A 15,037-nucleotide genomic window follows, 5' to 3' on the forward strand; every position below is an offset into this window, starting at 1 on the left:
AAATAGTGCTTCTAAGTTGAAAAATGATCATAGACTTCCAGTTGTGGATAACATGGAATAGACACTCTTCTCTCTATTCTTCCTGATAAGTACAGTTAAAAACCCTGAACAGTGTTTATAAAACAAACTTAAGAAGACTTTTGAAAGGTAGAGAGATGAAAGCAGACCAGCTGGGGATCTCAGCAAGGACACAGCAGAGAGAAGTCTGGACATTCTTATTTGAAGGAAAACTAAACGATCTGTCACCAGCAGATCTACCCTAAAAGAATGCCTATGGGAATTTTTTGAAATAGAAAGCAAATTATTAAAGGTGGAATCTTGGAACATCAGGAAGGAAGAAAGAATAATTAAAAGAATAAAAGCATGTTTCCTTCTCTTGTGTCTACTAAATTATGTTTGACGGTTGAGGCAAAAATTACAGCATTCTCTAATGTGGTTCACAATGTATATAAAAGAAATACTTAGGAAATTATAAACAGCAAAAGGCAAAGGGACATGAAGGGAAGTAATGTTTCTATAGTTGAACTGATAAAATGTTGGCAGCAGTAAATTATTACATTTTTTTAAAAATCTGCTCATAGAGATACACTCAAAACACTATAGATAAAGATGGAATCTAAAAAAATATTCAAGCAGCCAACAGGAAAACAAGGAAAATGAAACAGAAACAAAAATGATCATGGAAATGAAACTTGGTGGTTGTTAAATGCTAGGCCATTGAAGAGAAAAGAGAGAAAAAGACTGAAACAAGAAATGTCATGAAAGTTAGAATAAGAGCACCCACATATATATTTGACAAAAGAGACGGAGGCTGGGCAATATTATAGAAAATGCTGCTTGAGAAGTTCTTCAGGTTCACAGGGTTTAACATGCTGAAGTGTAGTGTACTTTGTGATGAAATAGTGTTCTGAGCAAAAAGACATTATTGTAAAAATGAGCATCAATTATACTGGACGCCTTTTTTTCAGTGACATCAACGTTAAAAACAGACAGCCAAGATAGTAACTTCACAGAGCTAGTTACGTTATCATTCAAGAGAGAGGAGGAAATAAAGACATTTTGAGACAGATTTACTTCTCTCCTGGAGAGATTAATAAAGTACCTACTTAAGGAAGAAAGAAATTGAACCCAGAAGGAAAAAGTAAGTTACAAGCACCAGGAGTAAGCAAAGAAATGAAAAAACCTGAATAAATAAAAACAAGCATTGGCCATTTAAAAGACAACTAAATTTTGGTAAGAAATGGTTAAAATAATTAAAATACTAGCTAAAGGTTCATCTGTAAGAAGAGAATGGACATTGTATTTATTGTTTTAAGGAACTTGTATTCTTGAGGTAGTAGTGGGGAAGCATTAATTACCTTTAGATTGTTAAGCCAAGTATATATATTTTAAGGGAAAACTCTAAACAGGAACAGAGTGTGTAACTTCCAAACCAGTTTGATGGGGGTGGGGGTAGAAATAAAGAAAACATATTTAATCATACAGTGAACAGAAAAAGAGGGATGAAAACAAGCAAGGAAAAACACATGTTCAAAGAAAACATAAGACAGAAAACATAGGTAATTATATTACATGTAAATAGCTTAGATTCATATTAAAAAAAAGAGGATCTTAAATTGCATTGCAAATAAATGACTTTAAAGCAAAAAAAGAGAGAAGGAAATTCTCATAATCTTTTTAAAAAGCCTTGTCCTTAAATGACCCTAATAGTGTTAAAAAGAACAAATTCTTTAGGATTCAGCAGTCTTGAATCTATTTGTACCTAGCAACATGGCCTCAAAATTTACTAACAATTCTGAGGACTGTTTATAAAAGGAAGCAAGGCAGGTAGAACATCAAAAAAAAAATCTTGCTTTAGTGCACTCCACTAATAGATTAAAAGAGAAAAATCAAACAATCTTCATACAGTTATACATGCGAAAAAAGCAATTGCTACATTTAAACATTTATACATAATTTTAAGCTAACAATTTGAAATATCCTTATAAAGATTATCTAGTAAAGATTCAGCAAACATTATCCTTAATGAAGTGTGATAGACATTCCTCTTAAGGCCATGACAAGCCTGGGATACATATAATTACCCCCTTCATTTCTACACTATGCAGGAGGTCCTAGTAGAGCAGCAAGACTAAATGAATAAGTGAATGTTATTAAGGATTGGAAGAATTAAAATTATCATTGGTAGTCTACATGACTGTCCAACTAAAATAATCTTAGAACTTCTTCTGTAAAGAGTGTAGCAAGGTTACAAGAGGTAGAGGACTCTAACAGGGAGGTGTGCAAGTGAGAAGGAATGGTAAAGAAAGTTGTTAATTTTAGAGTAACTAAACACTGATTGTACAAAAAATTAATGTTTACTTTGGGGATTTATGATACAAGGTGGAACAAAATGTTTAAGTAGCATAGGAAGAGAGAGCTACCAGAATTGCAAGTGTTCTAAGGTCTTTGTATTGTTCAGGAAGAGGGTAAATACCTGATTCACTTTAGATTTCAAATATGCCAATTAAAATTTTGAGGTAACCATTTAAAAAATAAGAACTAGTATAACTTTTTAAATAGAAGGTAAATTGGAATTTTTTAAAAAAAATACAAAAATTGGCAGGAAGGAATAAAAAATTTTTTTGTAATTCAGTACAGTTGCCCAAAATAAAGTGACAGAACTAGTTTCCTAAATGTAGTAATAACTATTACTATATAACAATTAGAAAAAATTACTCTCAAAAAGGCAAATTGCAGAAAAATAAGTATACAGTATGGTACCATTATTGGAAAGTTTCAAAACAAGCAAACCAATACTAGTTATTTTTTAGGGATACATATAGAGTGAAACTAAAATGAAATGCAGGCTATAGTAAAAATTTCAGAATAGGTAAATAGCAGTTTCAGATAGTTTTCTTTGTAAAAGGAGAGAAGGGAAACTGATGAATGGGCAGATTTAGTTGAGTGAATAGAATGTTTTCTTAAAAATAATCTGAGCAAATATAAAATGTTGATGTCTTTCAAAATCAAGTTACAGTCGTGGTTTTCTGTTATTTCCTGGATTTTTATATAAGCTTGAAATATTTCATTTTATAGCTACTTTATTTATTTATTTATTTATTTTTGGCTGTGTTGGGTCTTCAGTTCGTGCGTGGGCTTTCTCTGGTTACGGCAAGTGGGGGCCACTCTTCATCGCGGTACGGGGACCGCTCTTCATCGCGGTGCGCGGGCCTTTCACTATCGCGGCCCCTCCCGTTGCGGGGCACAGGCTCCAGACGCGCAGGCTCAGCAGCTGTGGCCCACGGGCCCAGCTGCTCCGCGGCATGTGGGATCTTCCCAGACCAGGGCTCGAACCCGTGTCCCCTGCATTAGCAGGCAGACTCTCAACCACTGCGCCACCAGGGAAGCCCGAAATATTTCATTTTAATTAAAAGTAAAATTATAAAGGTGAACTTAAGTTTGGCTGAAATTTGCTTCAAAGGTAGGTGTAAGGTGAAAGTTAAAAGCAAGCAAGAAAGGCAGCAATTGTATTGTGGAGGACCTTAAAAGCCATGTTAAGGAGTTTGGACTTTATTTCATGTGCAGAGTGTGTATTATTAGTTTTCTATGGCAGTTGTAAAAAATTATCACAAACTGAGTGGCTTAAAACAACAGAAATTTATTCTCCTAGTTTTGGAGGCTAGAAGTCCAAAGTCTTGGTGTTGGCAGGGCTTCATTCTTTCTGGGAATTTAGGAAGAGAATCCATTCTTTGCTTCTTTTAGCTTCTGGTGGCTTGTGGTTGCATAACTCCAATCTCTGAATCTATATCACATGGCCTTTTCCTCTCTGTGTATCTTTTATAAAGACAGTTGTCATTCGACTTAGGGTGAGCCCAGATAACCTAGGTAGAATGATTTCAAGATCGTTAACTTAATTACATCTGCCTGGACCCTTTTTCCAACTAACATCACATTCACAGGTTCCAGGGAATAGGATGTGGACATATGTTTTGGGGGCCTCCATCCAACATACCTAAGGATGAATGACAGTACGGGGGTTTACATGGAAAATCAACTTGGAAGCTTACACACCTGGTACAACAACAGTTCCACTGGTATATGGAGAAATGAGCAGATAAAAGGGATTTCAAAAAAGGAAATTCATAGGATTTGTAATTAGGAGTGGCAGAGGGAAGAGTTAAGAATGACTTTCAGATTTAGCTACACTAATAGGATGAATAATGGAGGCATTTGTTGTCACTTACAGTTCTGATTTTGGTAGTAAGGTAATTAGCTTTCTTTTGGACTTAATAAGTTTGGTTGCTTGGAATATGTGGTACCCAGTAGTCTGTTGGGTATATATTCTGGGCTGGAAATAATAGATTTTATAGTTAATGAACATAAACCTGCTCAAATAAAGCCATGGGATATGGTAAGAAAAAAGAGAAATTTGCCTTGTTACAGATCCATGAGGGACAAACAGTAACATTTAAGGCAAAGCAAAGAAAGAAGAAGCTTTGTAAGAGACTCGGAAAGTCTGGCCAGAGATATAAGGGGAAACCAGGAGACTGGTCCCATACGTCATTCATGCACTTAGGGCAGTTATTCCTGAGATGTAGAAAGGAGTGGAGGGAAAGTGAATAGGAAATTTTAAAAAGGAGACAGTAAATGTAGGTAAGTCTTTCACATAGGTTGTCTCAAAGGAAAGCAGATGGGATTGAGTGAATTTTTTCCCTTATTCAAAAATGGGAAAGATAGGCATATTTTTGTGCTCTTGAGGAAGAGCTAATAGAAGGGAAGATGAGTCAGTGTAGCAGGGTACCTGAGGAGGTGGATAGGGAATCCAGAGCCACAGTTAGGGCTTAGTCAGTCTGGTAGGCAAAAATGGTATCTTCTTCATTCTTTGCTTATTAGTGAGAATGTGCATTTTTAAAAATTCATTTGTTACTTGTATTTTCTTAATGCATTCATATTTTGTATTTCCTATTGAGTTCTTGTAGAAAAATGATTTGTATTTTTGTTATATTAGAGAAATTAGTGCTCTATCATGTATCAGTGTTTTCCCACTTTGTTTTGTCTTTGTTAATTTTTTTTAGCAATACGTAAGTTTTAAATTTTTATGTGGCTCAAGTTTATGATTCTTTTTCTTTGCAGTCTTTCATTTTATACTAACTAGCTTTGAAGTGTAAAATTTTAGATATCTACTTTTTTCCTCTTAATAAAAAATTGTTAGCTTAATTTTAAAACTATTCCATAAAGCCAAACAATGTAGGCATGTAAAATATTCATTTTATATTAATACATTTGCTTGTTATTGATTTGAAAATATCATATCACATAAAGTGTATCCATAGTTTTCTGTGTTTTTCCTTTTTTTTCTGTCTTTTTCACACATATATGTGATAGTAAATTAGCTAGAAATGTTCATTCCAAACATATGTGTATGAATGTTGGCTCATTATTTTTCTTCTCTTAAGTTTTAAACAGGGTCTGAAAACTCTTGGTGTTTTGGAGAAAATTCAGACTTATCCAGAAGCATTTTGTAACATCTTCTGTCATAAACCTGAGAATCTTTCCACAAAAATTCTTAGTGATCTTTTTACAGTACACACATTATCTGACGTACAGGCTTTGGGGTTTTGGAACAGTTACTTACAGGCTGTTGAGGGTATGTTGATGTTTTATTTTTATTTAACTGTCTTAGAAACTTTGTTTTGGGATATTTATTTCTTTGAGTTTTGCTTTTTATAGTAAGACTTTAACTACTTATTTACAAAACTTGTTTCAAAACAAGTTTATATGACTGAGTTGAAAGTGATAGGAAAGGTTACATAGTAAAGTTATATTTTTCGGTTGTTTTCCTCTAGGTAATTTGAAGTGAGAGGCATTCTTCCTAGAAAACTTTAAATATACGGGTGATTGCCACAGCACAGGATAGTCTCAAAGCTAGTCATTTACTTCACCTTTTTAAATTTTAAGTTAAATTGAATTATTCCTCATCCATTGGTCAGCATGGTAATGATATTTATCATCAAGCCTTAGCAATGTAAATTCATTCTGTTTAATATGGTATAAAACAATTTAACTTTTAGTTGAAAATTTTTTAGCTAGGTTGTTTGGGTGTTTTATACCATCTTAGTTTTTCCTTTGTTGAAATAGTTTATCAAATAGCAATGGTCTAGAAGTGGTTTAAAATTGTTTGTAGGATCATATCCCCGAAAGATGGAGGTTCAAAACCTACTGCACCTCTTGGACTATATGATAATTTTATATTAAGGAAGACATTTAAATATACAGTGAGTAGGTCAACCAAATGATTGTATGAGTCCTACTTTGAAATTCAAATAAACATGTATTCAGTATACCGTTTTCCTATTACTACACTTAGTGATTTAGTTTGCCTCTTATGCATCTACTGTTAATGTGGGTGTCTCTGCCTTTCAACATGTCTAGTCTAGTTGGGGAAGAGTCTATGATGGTAGCAATATATAACATGGATTTTTTTTTCTTTTTTTCCTTTTTTGGTATTCTTTTCAGATGGTAAATCTACAGTAACAATGGAAGACATTCTTATTTTTGCTACTGGTTGCAGTTCCATTCCACCTGCTGGATTTAAACCCACTCCATCAATTGAGTGCCTTCATATGGATTTTCCTGTTGGAAACAAGTGTAATAACTGCTTAGCTCTTCCTATCACCAGTACCTATAAAGAATTTCAAGAAAATATGGACTTTGCCATAAAAAACACTCTAAGATTAGAAAAGGAAGAAAATTCTCACTTCATTGGACATTAACTGTTTTGAACAAAGAGACGCTTCTTTAAAAGCTGCTGTTGATACTTTTTGTTTCAGAAATCTGTCCATCATCACTTTTGAGCAAACTTGGCCCAATAAAACATATGATATGAACATAAAGGAATATTTTGGCTACTTAAGCTAAAAAGTTTTTTTGTTAAGGTGTACCAGTCAGAGTTGATACTTTTCTATTTTCTTAATATACATGCTTCATAAACCTCAATATAAATACTTTTAGAATGGCTGTACAGACTTTCAAGTATAGTGGCATGCTATATATAAGAAAACTTGTACTCACTGTTTTTGTAAATTGGGATTAGCTATAGGATGCCACAGTGATTTTTCTAGTTTTATGCAATTTTCAAATTATTACTTATTTTATTTTAAAGCATTAAATAGGAAAGCTAAATGATAAATCTTGTTATATAAATGAAAGGCATATATTTTGGGGTATGTGTTATATGTATCCTTTTCTAGGATGGCACTAAATTCGTTGTTAAAAATGTTTTTAGATTATTAAGTTATGTTAAAATAGATCCACACTGCAATTAGATTATGCCTAAGGGGAAGTATTATATTAAAAAGCAGAATTGCACAAATATTCTAGAATCTATGGACATTCCATAGTCTTAAAACACTTCTGAGGTGGATTAAAATACATTTGAAAATCCCTAAGTAAGTGTCTTCTTTAAAGCCTTTGGCTTTAATCATAGGAATTTTGTTTTTTCCTGTATCCCATGTGTGGCATTAGACCACATTATGTCTGATCCACATTTTAGGTTATCTGAATAGAATGATCTCTGTGGATTGCCATTTGGTAGGTTTGGCTATTTGACAGTTATTTATTATCAAGATGGTTGTATGAAAGGTAAGCTGGCACCATTGCATTATATAGTTATCTTCTTTGCTTTTGAAAGATACCTGTTATATAAACAATGTAGAAATGTGTAAGAAAGAATTACAAATAGAATGAAAAACCCACTCTAATCTCAACCATGCAGAATTAACTGTTATCCTTCTATAAACTCTTCCATTTCCTTTCTTTTTTAACTTTATTAATGCTACTAAAAGTCAAAGAATACCTAGAAGTAACAAGGAATTATGTAATAACAATTTGAAGATACCTAATCCCGTAGTTGTGTCACCATATTTGTACTCTTGCAAAAGAAGAAACTGGAAAAGTCTAATGTCCCTAATCTGTTACTGAATATAAATGGGTTTTTCACCAGAATAAATCGTATGAGAGGTAAAATGCTTGATTTTAAGCACATTTTTCTTGCTACATAAAGCAGGTATCAGCCGTCGTATTCTCATCCTCTCTAAGAAGCATCCTTAAATTATTGATATTTTTAAAGACAAATGACAGGATTGGTTTGATACTGGTAATAAATCTCTTATTAATACCAAAGGAAAACTAAAACATAATCCTAGTATAATTTTGTTACATTTTCTAACAGACCCCGCAAATTAAAGTTTAACTTGAAGGTTTTAAAACATTAAACAAGGCATTTCTTTGTCTTGTGTTGAATTCTGTTAAATTATCAAAAGTAATTAAAGGATCAATTATCAAAAAAGGTTTAACCTCACCATACAGCTTTTATTCCAAATGTGTTGATAAACTGGATATTTTATTTCTTAACCTACCTAGTTTTTATAAAATTTTAAAAGCCATTAAACCAATACAAACCAGAAAACCTAATTAAAGCTATTTTCTGGTTATCTGTAGTTTGAATTCATTTAATTACAGTGGTAATTAAAGCTGTTAAAGCTCACATGCTTTTTGGGTGGGGAGGGCTGGTGGGGAGGCAGTGTGCTTGGGTTGGCTACAATTAAAAACAGTGTTTCAATTCTTTTATGTGTAGACAGGGCCTTAGGGATAAGGTGATGTAAATTACTTAGTATATTCACATTTTAAAGTGAAGTGTAAATATTCATATTGCAAAATATTTTCTGGCTTTAAGGATGTTCCATCAGTATGATTTTAGATTAATCTTTACAGTCAAGATATGTCAGAGAAACCTGTAGGTTATTTTCTGCATTGTTACTATGTCAAATGGTTGGTATTATGTTTGTTCTTTTTCTGTTCATTGTTATAGCCAATGCATAGTTCCTACTGACAGATTTTAAAAAGGAATTATGCTATAAACCTTTATAAATGTGTATATGTATTTCTTAAATATTTCAATGGTCTAAATGCCATATATTTCAAGCTTGTTTTCTGTTACTCTCATTATCAAGAAAAAGCATAAATTCGCCTTGTATGCATCTACTGTTAATGGTCTTAGGTTAGTTTTATACTCATTTTTTTTAAACAATTTTAAATTTTAAGGTGTGAGAACTGCATCTGAAGGCATTTTATACAATTCTCTACTATTCTTGTACTTAGTCATTTTACTATTTTAGTATTTAAGGTAAAGATTCTTTAAAATATCTCATCAGAAACTAGCTCATGACTTTATACTTTGTAATATTTAATTTCCATATTATAAATTAGTCATTATTTGTTTGGGTGAAGTAAAAAGCTTTCATTTGATTACTAACTTGAGAATTTACTTTGGCTTCTGCTTTATTCCAAACTTCTTATAATTTTTCCCCTAATTATATGGAAGCTCTTGGAACTTTTGTACTCAATGCTAAATGTGCAGTAAAGGAGAATGTGATATAATAGGTAAGTTTTCTCGGTGACTTTGCCTTTTACATTCAGTCATTATAAGAAAATGATTAGAACAAGATTCTATTTATAAATGTGTAATTCTTATATATAGTGCTTATCACAGCTTTGTTGCTAATTTTACAATAAGCTATTAAACTAGGTTTATGCTCTAAGTGATGCAATGTAAAGCATAAAAACACATTGATGGATTACTTGAATGTGTATTACGTATAGTTTAGGAAAATTTGGATTGCTTTGAAGAAATCCTATTTTCAAGTTCTCATTTTGACTGTTATCTTTTCAAATTGCCAAACATATTCCAATGTCTACTGTATGCCAGGTATTATGTTAGGTGATAGTTTATGTCAGCCTAGTTTCCCTTTTTTTAAAAGACTTAAGATACAACAAAAAAAATGACACTTATAATGAAGTTTTCTAAATAAATGTGTTTCTGCTACTAAATGTGAAGTGCTTATATAAACTAAATCAAGTAACTTGTTAGGATTTAACAAGGTTAAGATTCTGACAATACTGTGTAGATAATAGATCCTTTCCCCATTTGAGAGATCCTGCAAGCAGTTATTGGCTGACACCTAGGAACCTCTCTTGAATGAGCTGTCCTGAGGTATTCTCTGTTAAAACTATCCCCTAATGTAAAATAATAGTTTGCCAGAATAATTATATTATTTTAGCCAAAAATCTGGATAGGTAGAGTCAGTTAAACGGCTAAAAAAATTAGGTTAACTAACACTCTAACAGCCATAGTTTAATCCTTTCCTTATTCTAATAACACATTACAAATACCTTACTCAGTCTTAGCATTACAGGGACTGTTTGTTTACTGCCACTGTTCTGTGGGACATATATTTCCTATACATTTGTTTGCCCACACTATGTGCACTCCTTGGTCAGGACAGTTTTTATCATTTCAAATGTATATACTGTACACAAATGTTAAACATGCCTTAGTGTTCTATGTCATATGAGTCATATATTTTGGGAGGTCTATGCTAGAGCTCTGAAATGGTTAGATAGATTTGCATTTGAAAGTAGAAGTAACCAAATTAACAAGATTGGGCTCTCCGATGTTGACAGTGGGAAAGCCTGTTTATTTTATATTCCATGAAGACAAAAAATTAAGTAGAACTTTCCCATAGGGCAGGAACTGTCATCTCTGTTTAAATGCAACACACCTAGATCATTGGTGATTCCACTTTTTTTTATTCCACATATAGGAAGCAGTAAAAAATCAGCTATAAGATGAGTATGGTCTGAGGATCTAATATATAACGTGACTGTAGTTAACTGTACTGTATAATTGAAATATGCTAAGAGAGTAGAATGCAAAAGTTTTCACCAAAAAATAAATATATATATATATATATATGTGTGTGTGTGTGTGAGATGATAGATGTGGTAAATAACTAAGTGGGGGGAATTCTTTCACAATGTATACATATATATCATATCATCACAATGTACGTTTCAGATATGTTGCCAGATTTATCAATTATACCCTCAAAAAAGGTGGAAAAAATTTACACAAGGAAAAAAAAAGAATGTAGGTCCAGTTCTAGGGTGTTCCCTAATGGCATTAAGAATGAGATCACCTGTCTTTAAGTTTCATAAAAATAAACTTTTGTGTTTTGTTTAAAAAATTTGCTCTTTATGTAATTGTTGGGGTAACTTAATTTCTCATAAATTCAAAAAGTTAAGTTTTCAGACCAGTTTTTGAGGCACAGGGTCTATAATTTCATTTCAGAATTTGGTGAAGCTTCAGAATGAACATATTCAATAACTAATGCAATATCCTAAGTGAACTCTGTTGACCATATGGGAAATGAGTTGTGTCCATTTTTGACATCCAGTAAAAAAAATCTATGGATTAAATTAGAAATCATTAATATTGGATACATTTTGTCATCACATGGCTTTGTGTACATTAAGACACCTGCACTATCCACTTACACCCTCTGCCAAAGTAATGTTTTGTGATTTTGCAGTTACTAAAAGGAGGAAAATACGAACTGCCATTTTGCACCTTCCTGGCTTCTGTGTCCATGCAGGCAAAACAACCCCATGCAGCTAGACCATTATGCCTAACAGATGAGATTAAGAAATCTGCCTGATTAGAGCAATGCTACGAAGCCGCCTGTTTCCCAGAAAAGGAGCAAACGGGAAACCCCTCCTGCTGCACTGGGGAAACAGAAGGGAGCTAGCATTTAAGTGCCAATTTTGTTCCAGGAGCTTCATTTACTTTAGTCCTGTGATCCTTAAGCTCCTAGATTATTACCACCACAAGAGATCTGTAGACGACCAAACTAACAGTTCAGTACTTAGGTCCTTAGCACTACAACACGCTCCTGCCCTAAGAGCTCACTTTAAAGCAGCTACCCTTTGAGAAGCTGTGGCTTGATTAGACAGGATAAAAATTCCTACTATTCCGCCGCTGGAAAGTAAACACTGCCAGGTGTTCGGGTATTATTCCCACGTTGGGTCTCTAAGTTTTGTGGAGAGAGCTGAGAGTATGGGAGGGTCACCCTGGAGGAGGCGGGGTTCGGCCTTCTATGGTCCCGCCCCTCCGATCTTTGCTTCCGGGGCGGTCGGGGAGGCCACGTCAACATCGGGCTCTGCTCTCAAGCCGGGCAGTGTATGGTGGGAGTCAAGATGGCGGCGGCCGCAGCAGCCAGTATTCGAGAGAGACAAACAGGTACCGACTTATTCCCTTCTCTTCCCTGCGGTTTTGTGCCTGCCGTGAGGACATATTCCTCCTCTTGTCGCCCTCACTTGGTCGCGGTGCGTGCAGTTCGGAGACGGACCTCCAATAGTTTAATCCCGTTCTCAGACCATCGAGAGCCCTTCCCCTTTTGAGTTTTTAGGGAAGAGATGCCGTTAGCTTGAGAACTCGGCTCTCAGATGTGGTGCCGCAGAGGGGGCTTCAGGGGTGAGCGGGTTGCTGCGGTCCTGCTCTTGTCTCTTTCCTACTGGGCCTCAAAAGGCCATGGCGACCAGATCTGGCACCTGGCATTTCCCGCCCCGTGTTGCCACTTATGAGGTCTTCAGGTTTGTTTCTGCGCGTGGTTAAGTTCTCTCCCATTTTAATGTTGAGAGTTTCATTTTCTGGCACTTACACCACAGTTAAAAATTTAGATGCTCTTTTCAGAGCAGATTACATTCTGCCATTTCTCTCCTGTGGACCAGTCTTTGGGGGTACCTGAAGAGAAACGCCTTGTGATAAAGATTTCCGTCTTCAGCATGCTGGAATGGGATATAAGAATGGCAAAACGCATGAATTAATACCTTTCCCATTTTAATTATTTGGCAAATCAGTGTTTTTAAACTACGCATTATTAGTTTCATGTTTAGCAGAGCATGGTTATATAGCTTCCATTTATACCGTGAAGTATAGTTTTTAAAAATACATATTCTTTCCCTTGAGCTTTGATATTTTTTCCACCTTAGATAATTTTAGTTTTGCCTTATTTTTTGGAAACTTCTGATGGCAACTTGGTTTATACCTGTTAGCTAATTGTCTTGAAAGTTGGCAAACTGTTAATTCTGAGAAGCTAATAGAGATAAGCCATTAAGAATTTGCATATTTGGAAGTTCTGTCTCTTTTAATTATGTTCTTTTGCATATAAATCGGAATAGGAATATAACTGGTTACAATTAATATGATCTACAGAAAGGATTTTGGCTGTACTTGATTCCTTCCTTTGGAATTCAAAGAAAAATTAATGATAGACTTCAATCTACTAACGACACACAGTGCATAATGAGTTGTGTTCTGCATTTCCCCAATAGATAATGTAGTGTAAGCTATCAGATGAAGTCAGGTGTAACTTAAATATATGAAAGTCCAAATAAAATTTGGGAAATAACTGCCATTCATTACATCTGTGTAAGCAAATAGAAGCCCCACTTGTCTTTGCACTATGGTTCTGACAGCTTAATGAACCTCAATGAATTAGGTCATACTACATATTAAAATAAAAAATAACATGTTAAGGGAGACTCTGTACCAATATAAGGGAGCTTTTTGAAAAATGAAGTTTGGATGGTAGTAATTTTTATATGCAGAAACTTTGTAGAATGTTAAAGTCTAGTAGTATAATATGGATTTCTGCAGAAATAAACTTCATTGTAGCAAGATTTCACATCATTACTACATAGATTATGCCAGGTTTATCAAATTAGTACTCCAGTTGAGTTCTGTCTTACTTTGGGAGAAAGGTAAACTATGTTCTATAGTAGGACAAGTAAACATTTCCCTGATGCCTATTGAGAATGTTTTGGGAAATAAATCACAATTGAGTCTTAGACCATGTACTTTATTAACAAATCCATTGTGTCAAAATCCCTGTTAACAAGTTAGCCAAGGCTCAGAAATGGGGAAATTCACCAAGATGGAGCTGAGAAGGCAAGCGTGGGAATACCTGCTGATAGGGGCTTCTTTCAGTTACCGAAGCTCTGGAGAACACCATGTACCTGGAACTCATATGTACCACAGGCTGTGATTCTTCCTAGGTGTCCTCTGTAAACTATTGTCACATCTGTGAGCTTCTGAAGTAGGTCTAAATTATGGGCGATGTATATTATTGGCTGGACATTAGGTACTAACATTTTACCAACAAATCACCTCTGTATCTCTACACATATATAAATATATCACTGAAGTGCAATCTCTTATTATTTTAACCTGCTTCAAGAAATAAGCATTGAATAGAAGTTTTTCTAGTGAGTGAATATGCTATAAATTGATACGCAGGTGATTTGAGTAGTATAATCTTCTCTGGTAGGTGTTTAGCTTGTAGATTATTCTGTATTACTTAATAAAACCTAATCCAAATGCTTTTTAAAAATCAACCAAGTAGGGCTTCCCTGGTGGCGCAGTGGTTGAGAATCTGCCTGCTAATGCAGGGGACACGGGTTCGAGCCCTGGTCTGGGAAGATCCCACATGCCACGGAGCAGCTGGGCCCGTGAGCCACAATTGCTGAGCCTGCGCGTCTGGAGCCTGTGCCCCGCAACGGGAGGGGCCGCGATGGAGAAAGGCCCGCGCACCGCGATGAAGAGCGGTCCCCGCACCGCGATGAAGAGTGGCCCCCGCTTGCCGCAACTGGAGAAAGCCCTCGCACGAACCGAAGACCCAATACAGACAAAAATAAATAAATTAATTAATTAAAAAGAAAATCCTTAAAAAAAAAAAAAGTCAACCAAGTAGATTTTAGGGTTACCAATCATTTAAACATTTAATCAGATAACTACTACCCTCCCTTGAATATTTGGCCGTCTCAACTTCACATAAAAGTGTATCAAGATTTTTATTTCCCTTAGAAAATATTTGAGTCTGCTGTAACACATGAACAGATGAGCAGTAAAAACCACAAAATAAGACATAGAGTGTAACTGCTATGATTATAGAATTGTATATTTTTTAAGCAGGAGTTATCAGTTACCTACCACATCTATAGGAAAGTCTCACTAGTGAATCTGACAGGATAAATTGGCCGTAGAATGCACTCCAGGATAACTAAAAAATAGATCTGCTGTATTTAGGTTTTAAACCATTTAAATATGAACCAATTAAATATATCATAGAGGATTTTTGGTTTTAGAAAAACTTATCTT

At 34.7% G+C, this 15,037-nt stretch overlaps 2 protein-coding genes across 6 annotated transcripts in view; both read left to right on the plus strand.

Annotated features, from left to right (window-relative positions):
- The window catches only part of G2E3 (G2/M-phase specific E3 ubiquitin protein ligase), a 54,834-nt gene extending 47,404 nt beyond the window's left edge, over positions 1-7,430 (plus strand). For all 5 annotated transcript variants that reach the window (XM_007180672.3, XM_057543044.1, XM_007180674.2 and 2 more), the window contains 2 exons: positions 5,439-5,629; positions 6,499-7,430. In XM_007180672.3, the coding sequence (XP_007180734.1) occupies positions 5,439-5,629; positions 6,499-6,755 (448 nt within the window). In that variant the 3' untranslated portion in view covers positions 6,756-7,430. The remainder of the gene's footprint in view (positions 1-5,438; positions 5,630-6,498) is intronic.
- A 4,585-nt stretch (positions 7,431-12,015) lies between these two features.
- SCFD1 (sec1 family domain containing 1) overlaps positions 12,016-15,037 on the plus strand; it is a 136,825-nt gene continuing 133,803 nt past the window's right edge. Inside the window, exon 1 of the mRNA XM_007180675.3 lies at positions 12,016-12,118. Within this exon, the coding sequence (XP_007180737.1) occupies positions 12,061-12,118 (58 nt within the window). The 5' untranslated portion in view covers positions 12,016-12,060. The remainder of the gene's footprint in view (positions 12,119-15,037) is intronic.

Source organism: Balaenoptera acutorostrata, chromosome 3 (genome assembly GCF_949987535.1).
Source record: "Balaenoptera acutorostrata chromosome 3, mBalAcu1.1, whole genome shotgun sequence".
Taxonomy (NCBI): domain Eukaryota; kingdom Metazoa; phylum Chordata; class Mammalia; order Artiodactyla; family Balaenopteridae; genus Balaenoptera; species Balaenoptera acutorostrata.